General features: G+C 45.2%; 1 protein-coding gene across 2 annotated transcripts in view; it reads right to left on the bottom strand.

Annotated features, from left to right (window-relative positions):
- Nucleotides 1-6,387: 6,387 nt before the first annotated feature.
- LOC108928870 (fibroblast growth factor 13-like) overlaps nt 6,388-9,332 on the bottom strand; it is a 112,024-nt gene continuing 109,079 nt past the window's right edge. For both annotated transcript variants that reach the window (XM_018743058.2, XM_029258133.1), the window contains one exon: nt 6,388-8,079. In XM_018743058.2, coding sequence (XP_018598574.2) covers nt 7,943-8,079 — 137 coding nt within the window. In that variant the 3' untranslated portion in view covers nt 6,388-7,942. The remainder of the gene's footprint in view (nt 8,080-9,332) is intronic.

Below are 9,332 nucleotides of genomic sequence, written 5' to 3'. Positions count from 1 at the left end.
TGTCCAAAACAACTTTAAATGTGAAGTTTGAATAACTTCTCGCAATTATTTACCCATTCATACGGCTCGGAGTTATTTTTACCAGAGCAGTTCAGGTCGAATAGCTTGAAGTACAGCAGGAGCTGAGATTCAAACCTGCAAATTTAGATTATAAGGTGACAGTTCTAACCACCACACTACCTCCTGACCCCAAAACGCACATTTTTAATTCTGGATGTTTTAAATACTGTGGATTCCTCCTATCCACAGACACTCTGAGTGCTTGTTGTCTAAGAGGCTACATAGAGGCTTTCACAGCATTGTAGTGGAAGAACAGTGTGGCGCTGCAAATCATGATGGGTATTGTGACACCGAGTCTAGCCCGTGATCTAAAAGCCTCTTAATGTAGCGCAGGTGTTATAACCCTTCTTTAACACTTCCTCTCTGGGGCAGAGGTGGTGATGTTAGTGACGGAATTGGACTGAAGTGATATTATCACGTTGCCGAAATTAGACGCAAATATCAGACAATCCACTCAAATCAAGTAAACCTCATGTGTGATCTGTATTGATTTCCTGCTTATTGTTTGCGTTCTTGGTAAAAGGAGCTGTCGAGAACTGACATTCCCAATCTGTCAGTTCTCAGCCCAGTGGCAGTACAAATGTTTATTCGTATCAAGGGTGTGACTCCGGCGGGCGAGTCGGGGGAGGGAAACATTACATTGCATCTACATTTATTCATTTAGCGGATGCTTTTCCCCAAAGCGACGTACATCTCAGAGAAACACAATTCGAAACAAGGTAAATACCTGATGTCACAGTTTCCGAGAAGCATTTCCTACTAGGTGGAGCCGTTCAGCCCGGGTTAGAGGTGATGCCATCTGGACTGTAAAAGTTGTGAGTGGCACTTCCATGTGGGCCGAGCTGCTGGGTGCCTCTGCAATGCTGGATGCTCTGAATGTGTTGCTGCTTCCATACGGGGATGGGGGGGGGCATCGCTGGGTTGCTAGCGGAGTGCTGGTAGCGATACCCATGACAGGGATGGCTCCGCTTGTTACAATACAGATACAGACATAGTGCTTTCCTGGAACTGCACGTGTGTCCATTATCCCTGCATGACCATCACAGCACTCCTACTTTGAGACCCTCCTCTCTGCTGAGGCCGGATGCTCCCCTTGCTGAGGGAGCGTTCACTCTCAGCCCTGCGTTCTTTCACCTGCCTGGGCCAGGTTCCCCTCCGAAAACAGCCATCTGTGTTATTTTGTGCTCCGCGAAGCAGGGCAGAAGGCACGGCTTGGTATGAACTCACCATAAGGGAATGGGACGTGCAAACACCAGATGTGATGCTGCCTGCTGCCTCCGTACATCTGTGTGTGTGTGGTGTTCTGTAACACTGCACGAAGAAGCCCCTTTGTCGGGACCACTCAGTCGGCTGGGTTTTTTTTCCTCGCTTATCCAAATAACAAGCGTTCCCTTTCCCATCAGCTGACTCATTTGTCACATTGTAAATGCAAGCGCCGCTTCTGCCCATCCGCCCTGTTCTCTCTGAGGAGGGGGAGGAGGTGGCGGCGGGGGGGTGTTGCGCGCGTAAGCTGGAGCGCTACTTGTTGAGCCGTGAACCTCATCTTCCCTATCGCTGCCTCCGTGGAGCCGCCGGTGCGTCACTGGTTTGGTGCGTGTTTGCGTGTGTGTTTGTCCGGCGTTCCTCCTGTCTGTTTGCAGACGACCTCTCACATTCTATTTGCTCGTATTACCGGAAAGCAAACAGTTATAAAATCTACGAAACCACAAATATGTGAACTTCTTGAACTGTTCACGATTGTTTTGTACAGCTAATATATCTCATGCTGACAGCAAAGCAGAGAAAACAAGAATTGCTTTTGTTGATCCAGGATTTCGCAATCCTGCTGATCTAAGAAAGCATCATGATTCTTCTTCTTCTTCTCCTTCTCTTTCTTCTTCTCCTTCTTCTTCTTCTGCTTTTCTTAATTATTATTACTTCTTCAGATGGATATCATAGCATAGTAATTCAGGTTCCTTTCTTGAAGGAATTTAAGCAAACGGCAAGGGTCCATCAAGTGCATGACTTAAACTTTTACAACACTGGGACCCAACCACATATGTCCCTGTCTTCTCAGGAGGTTGTGACTGGAAGGGGGATCGATGCTGTGACATCAACTCACCTCGAATTCCTGAAATCCGAAGCCAAAGGTGGTGCGAAACCAGCCCTTCCGTGACAGGTGACTCTAAAGGAGATTTCTCACCTGTAACAGGCCGTTCTGCACGTGGCTGGAGAATGATGCGGTGAAGTTTACTGCAGCACCATGCTTTCAGGGTGGAAGGGATATTAGCACATCTATACTTCACAGAAGGCTTTAACTTTACTTTGGTTTATTTTTAAAGCAGCATGTGCGAAAACCTATTTCCTAGCAATTGTGTTCCATTAAAACAAGATTGCCTTCGAACGGTTTAATTGCAGAAGTAATTGAAGGGTAAAATAGTGTTGAGTCAAAGAATAGAAAAAAAAAAGAGACATGTATGAGGAGAACAGGCTTTTCTGGGCAATGAACCAAGAACCTTAGACTGTGTACTTAACCACTGCACTAACTGCTACTCCATACCCCCTGTGAAGTGTCTTTTCATTGGTTTAATTGGATGTTCAAATCACTCCAGTTGGCAAAGCAACACATTGATTACATTTGCACTATTGCTGACATTACTGCATCCCATTGTCTTTTTTCTTGCTAACTTTCTTTACATATATTATGAACTCATCCCTGCTTCAAACATACAAAACATGTATTGGTCTATTGCTTTTCAAGAGAAAAAAAAAAAAATCTTGCTCCTATAATAAAATATTCAGAGGTATGAAATATTAATAAACAGAAAATCATTGTCTCAGCTTTGGCTGTGATTAGTGGTGAAAGTCTTTAATGTGAAATCCTGAGATGGTGCGGTGCCTTATAATTGCGCTAATGCCATCCAGGCAGAGTGCATGGATACATGAAGGAAAAACCGAGAGTGATTATAATTTCTATTTATATTCCTACAATATTATCGTTATGAAAATCCTGGTAATTAGTTTTGTTATGCGGTTGGATTCAACACGAAAGAGCATAAGCCAAAAACAGTGATTTTCTCAAGCATCATATGGGTTCAGTAAAAACTGCAGGAGGGCTTTTGCCTGTGTACCAGCACAATGACATGTGTGCATGCAGCCTCATGAGTCTTGATGCCCAGCTTTATACGCAAACATTCATAAAAATGGAGGAAGTGATATGTTTCGGTATCTTTGTTCTTTTTCTCATTCACATTTCATCGCTTTTATTCCTCCTCGTTAATAGAAAAACAAAAAGGTAGCGGAGCAACTGTGGAAATGCATTCTGTGAAAATGTGACTTTTTTTTGGTTTTCTGGCTACCCGACGACAAAGAAAAGACGAGGCATTAAGGGCGTCGAGAACGGAGTGGAACTGCTCTGCCGCAATTTGGCATCATTCCACATCACGGTGGGGGAACTAAAGACCGAAGAACCGAAGACAGTCCTCCAGATCCTTTACATGTCAAGGTGGTGTTTATCATCGCTGTATTAACATACCAATCATTGACAGCGTGTACATTCTGAGCTTTAGACTGGGTGCGCCCTTGTCTTGTAGAAAGTCAGTTTCTTTGTAATAAATTGATTTTGTCATAGTCTGATCTGTTTTGTTCACATTTTAAGAGGCTGATCGTGTGAAAATTTCAGCGTATGGTTGTGCTTTGTCTAAAATGTGATTCCTAATCTGCATTCTTGGAAGCACAATTGTACTGGATCAATCCTGAGATTGTACAATGCCTTGAACTAAAGCGTTTGTTAAATAACACATAATTCTAATAACAGGTGTTTATGTCCTTTTCTTTATTCACTGTTTCTGTGCAGATTATTTCGCATTTGTTAACAGCTCAGCTAAAGCAGGGACCAGCGGTTCGTTGCCTGCTGATGTGTATGTATGTTCATTTATGCGCGCGCGCACCTGTGCGTACCTGTAATTTGCCCCTGAGAGTGACATCTGTCCCACATTTAACTCTCCAGAGTTTCTCCTTCAATGACAGCCAAGTGGCCAGAATGAGAATATTTCTCATCTGAAACGACTGGAGGACAGAGTGAGAAAAACATCGCCTGACTAATGAACGGGAATGTCCGCTGTCTAATAAATGGGGCGTATTAGGCTGGAAATGCACGGTGATGCGAGCGGAACGTGGAAGATTAAACCGCTGTTATCTGCAGCAGTATTTCAGGGAGCGGTTATTATCAGTGTGGCCTCCACAGTCTGTCATAGGAAGATTGAAAAAGAAAAACAAGGTCTGTGCATTGTCAGAGACCCATACTTATTGTACCTAATGGATTTTCCGCCTATCTGCATTATCAGTCCCAGGATGCATTATTTGACTGATAGCGGTTGAGCTCAGAACAGGGTCCCGTACTGGTGCTTTATGACTTGCACTTTATTGCAAAGCAAATTGCAGCTCGTTATTAAAATGGTTGCAATTTGATACGGGATACAAGCATTGTTATTGCAACGAGAAACAAGGGAAAACAAACAGCATAAATTATTGGTGGCTGCTTTTGAAATTTTATATGAGCTGGTTTGTTTTGAGCTGATTTTTTTTTTTTAAAAAAAAAGAAAAAGAAACACAGGGACAGTTCGTGGTTAATTTAAGCAAGTATTACCCTACATCATACATTTTCAAAAAAAAAAAGAAGTAAAAGGAGAAAGTGGGCAGTGCTCTGTGGTTTTAGTGTTAGTATGAATTTGCAAACTATATACAGAGAATACTGGGTGTCCAGGGCCAAACATTTGAAATGCATGCGTCTCCGTCTCCCTATTCTCTCGCTCCAGTCTCTTTTCTTACAGTATGCGTAAAGAATACATATAGTGGAATAACATATTGTACTGAACACCAGCCCAGGTTATTTAAAATCTTGTGATTATGAAACAGGGGGCATGGTGGGTTTGGCTGGGTCGTGCTCTCCGGTGGGTCTGGGGTTCGAGTCCCGCTTGGGGTGCGTTGTGATGGACTGGCGTCTCCTCCTGGGTGTTTCCTCTCCCCCTCCAGCCTCGCGCCCCGTGTTGCCGGGTTAGGCTCCGGCTCCCCGCGCCCCTTATGGCACAAGCGGTTTCAGATGATGTATGCGTGTGATTATGAAACGTAGATTTTATGTTATGGAATATCCAAATTATTACAAATGCTTAGCTTATTGTCTGCTTATGTAAATATGACTCCAGTCAAAGAAACTCTTGGGGCTGCGAAGACTGTTTTTCCAAGTCCGTTTAATATTGTGGCTTTGAAAAAGTAAATAAATCTCTTGAAGAACGTTTCGTGAATGCCTCTCCATCCTGTGACACAAAGAAATGACTTGAGGGAAGGCGTTCCGTAGCTCAAGACGTTTATGATTACATTCACCCATCAGAGAAACGATGTTTCGAGCTGCAGAATTTCTGTCTATTTATCATGCTGAACGCACTGTTATTCTCTCAGACCCAGCACCATGATTTTATCCCAAAGAAAATTATTATAACCCACCTTTTTGCTGGAAAAGGGTCCGTTGATCCAGTGATCACCTCCAGTGATCTCGATTAATTTTTTACCTCTACCTTACAGTTCTAATTAAAGATATCCGCATGGAAGCACTAATTTTCCGCATGTTCATATCCATATCGCTTTCATTAAACAGGCAGAAAAATAGCCTACATATTCCCCTCTCCCTTCCATCCACCATCTGTGATCCCACTAACAAGGAAGGGACCCACTTAGTTCATAATAATGCCAGTATATTCTTCATTCATTACATTCCCGTAAATCTGAGAAGCTTAATAATATTATAGACAACAGTCAGAGCACGCTACATCTGGGATTCCTTTTTCGTAATTAATTTTGAAATTGTTTCCTCAGCCTTTATGGAAACCACTGTGGCGTATGTCCTTAAACATAACTACCAGATTTGGGGAAAGGTATTTTTGTTACTATAGACAGAAGAGACAAGTGGCATTTTATTATTAATTTTTCCTCTCCCAGTGACAACCAGCTGTACTGTACGACAAGTAGCACACTGATGAAGTGATGTTCCTCCCTTGTGTAATGTTGATAGCCTTGTATTAATTAATACAATAGTAGTGAGGAAGGTATCTTGTCTAAACTTCGGAAATTAAAAATTTATGCAAAAACGAACCGTCAGCTCCCCTGTACCTTCGGAGATGGCTAGAGATGGCATTACGAAAAATAAAATCAGTAATTCACCAGATTTCTTACCATTTCCCAGGGTAATTTTCTTATGATAAACAATTACAGGAAATGAGAGAACGCCAAAGAAAACATGTCAACATGTTTTAAAAGTATATCTTAATATAAACCTTTTTATTCAGTGCAGTTTTGTGTATACAACAAATAATAAACGTAAGGTAGCAGGCTGAACACCTGCCTGGACACTGTATGGTTTCATCCTGATACGCTTTGGGACACATGATCCAACATGGGTTAATACACATGGCCTATGTCATGCAGCTCTATCCCAGACGTCCCAGCTGTCTCCCATGCAACAGATATGCTCACATAAAAAACAAATGGATCTAGATTATAAACAAGAACCTCCCACAGCAAGAATGAAGAGGAAGATCATGTTGTTCGAGGGAAAGAGTACTTAGCCAACACAGAGTATCTTTGCTGTATGCAAGTATTTTATTTATTTTTTTTTTACATGCCCTGGCCTTTTTTTCTTTTTTTCCTAATTTTATCTGTTACAAATCAAACGTAACCTATAAAAACGTTCAGCCACTTAAAATTCCACAGTATTCATTTTTTAATACAAAAAAACTGGAACCGCTACGTAACCACGGAACAGCGGTTGGGTTGGGGACCTCATCCGTGGTGAGCGGAGCCATTCGACGGGGTCTCTACACGAGGAAAGGGCCGGACGCGACACAACCACGCACGCGATCGGTTACGGACTACGGACATGATGGAGACGGAGGCGGAGTGACGAGATTGGAACGAAGAGGGAGCCGCGTAAACGTCAACTCGTACCTCGCGCTGCAGTGCAAAACACTTTAAAAAATACGGAACGGCTTGTAGATCATCACTTGGCATTCTTTTGCGTTCCGTCTTCTTCGGACCGTAACTAAAGGCATGATCCTGTCCGTTGATTCCAACCGCACTTGCATTCTGGCTTCGGGGGACACGCGGTTATTCTCCTGTGCTCGGTGTGCTTCGGCTCCACGCCCTCAGTAAAACAGCAATGCGTACTGGCAACTACGGAGGAAGGGTAAAGCTTTCGGGAATTTCGGTAGATGAGCGAGCGAGTGGAGACGCGGCTACCGTGAGCTCAGAAACCCCTACCCTCGGGCATCGAGTCCCTCCCCCCTCCTCAGATCGTCTGAACGTCGCCTTGTATTTCCGTGTGGGAGAACCATCCCCACACAAAGAATATGCAGCAGGGGTCACTGCCCCCTCGAACCCTTCTTTGCCGCAGGACCCGTGGTCTGAGAGGGATGCATCACGCGAGCAACGGGTTGCTTCTCCGCAGCGGAAATAACGCGGAGACACTTCCGGCGACTGTCCTGATTCGTGGGCGTTTTCTGCACCCCCCCATCAGGATCAGACAAAGTGGTTATTCAAGGGGAAAAACGAGACCCCCAGAACAGTGAAACGGTTTGCTTTTGCGCGTGTTCCCCGCCGGAGGCGAGTGGCTGATTAACCTTTCGTAACGGAGCAAACCTGTCATCGGCGCGATTTTCTCGGGGAATCAGAAGAAGGTGAAAAAACGCAAACGGAAATATGTTAATCTGACCGGGTTGTGCTGCGTTCGTCTTTGTCCTGAACCAGAACCGGTCACGGTTTGAGAGGGCGAGAGGAGTCTGCTTGGAGTCGCGAGCATCCAGAGGTACGCATGGGAGTGAGCGCAGGCCCGGGCCGAGCCCCAGCCGCCCAGCTACGTGGACTCGTTCTGGCTCACCACCTTGCCGCCGTTCAGCATGGCCGACGCGCTGCGGCTCTTGGTGGGCGTGCCGCTGCCGGAGCGCGAGAACTCGGTGAGGTCGTGAAGCGAAGGCTCCCTGTACATGGCCACTGCGGGAGAGGGAGACACACAGAAGAGTCAGGAGCCGCACGCTGGGCCTCATTAATAAAACATGCGCGCAACACGAAATCGCAGCGTTCGCAGGCCCGGTGGAGTCGAGCTTTTCTTTCCGCCTCATCTCGAGACTCGTTATTCCGTTTTCCCCCGAATGCTCCGCGCGCGTTAAAAAGACGCGCGATTGCGTTTTCCAGCCGCGTTAAACCCAACCGTTTCAGAAAAACGCTGCGGCTGCGTTCGCGAAATGCGGGTGCCTCGTTTCGTAAATTGAAACAGATTAATCCTACTCGGCTCCCTTAATCCGTTCAATTTAAATGGTGGAGGCAAAAACGACGATCGAGCAACTTGATTCATTGCAATAATAAACACAGTCATTCATTAAGTGTAAAAAACACAAACGCCCCTAGTATTTTATTTTTCGCTATTATGATACAGTTATTCCTTGATTAGCACTCATTCGTTTACCGCGTGCGAAGCGTTAATCTGCAGTTTGTATCGCACAGCACGTTAAATCAAAATCCCGGTAAAGACTGAGCGACTAAGAGCTTGAAGGAAAACCAGCCTTTATTATCCTGGTATGAGAGGACTGGATTTCTCTGCCTCTGGCAAGTACTGCGTAACAGGCTGAACGGGATCCGATTTGAAGATCGAGCGTTCTGCGCCGAAGCCGTCGACCGAAAAGAGGCGAATGCGCAATTTAACGTGCGCTTTTCGGTAATTTACGCCGGAGCCGAGCAAACCCGAGTTAACCTACCGTGTTTTCACCGAGCAAATTGACCAAATCCACCGCAAGCGCAGCAGGACACCACCAAAACCCTTGTCTTTGTTTTTAGAAGCCAGCTTGACCTGAGAACGGCCCGTAACCTTTAATGCCCCTTTGACGCGAACTAGCGAGATACCCAGTACACGACGTAATCCCATGTCCCAAGTAATGAACTTACTTGTACCACAGAGGTGGTACGAGTGCTTTGCCGAGGTACGTTTACTGTACCGTGGTTGAACGTGGAAACGCCCGCGGCAGCTGTGCTCCGAAACCGCCGAATCGGAAACAAAAGCTTTTAAAGTCCTGCTCGCTCGGGCTCTCAGTTCACGAAAGAGTCCCGGCTTGGTTATTTACCGCGCTGCTACGAATGGGTTTCGTTTCTCTGCTATTTGGCCCTTTTTGGAGAGAAGCGCAACGCCGAAGTTGACTATTACTGAGTACGGTGAATGTTTTCCATGGAAGAGTTGAGTGGACACAGTTGAG

The sequence above is a fragment of the Scleropages formosus genome, chromosome 14 (genome assembly GCF_900964775.1).
Source record: "Scleropages formosus chromosome 14, fSclFor1.1, whole genome shotgun sequence".
Taxonomy (NCBI): domain Eukaryota; kingdom Metazoa; phylum Chordata; class Actinopteri; order Osteoglossiformes; family Osteoglossidae; genus Scleropages; species Scleropages formosus.
The sequence above is the reverse complement of the archived record's forward strand: the minus strand, read 5'-3'. Positions and strand labels throughout refer to the sequence as shown.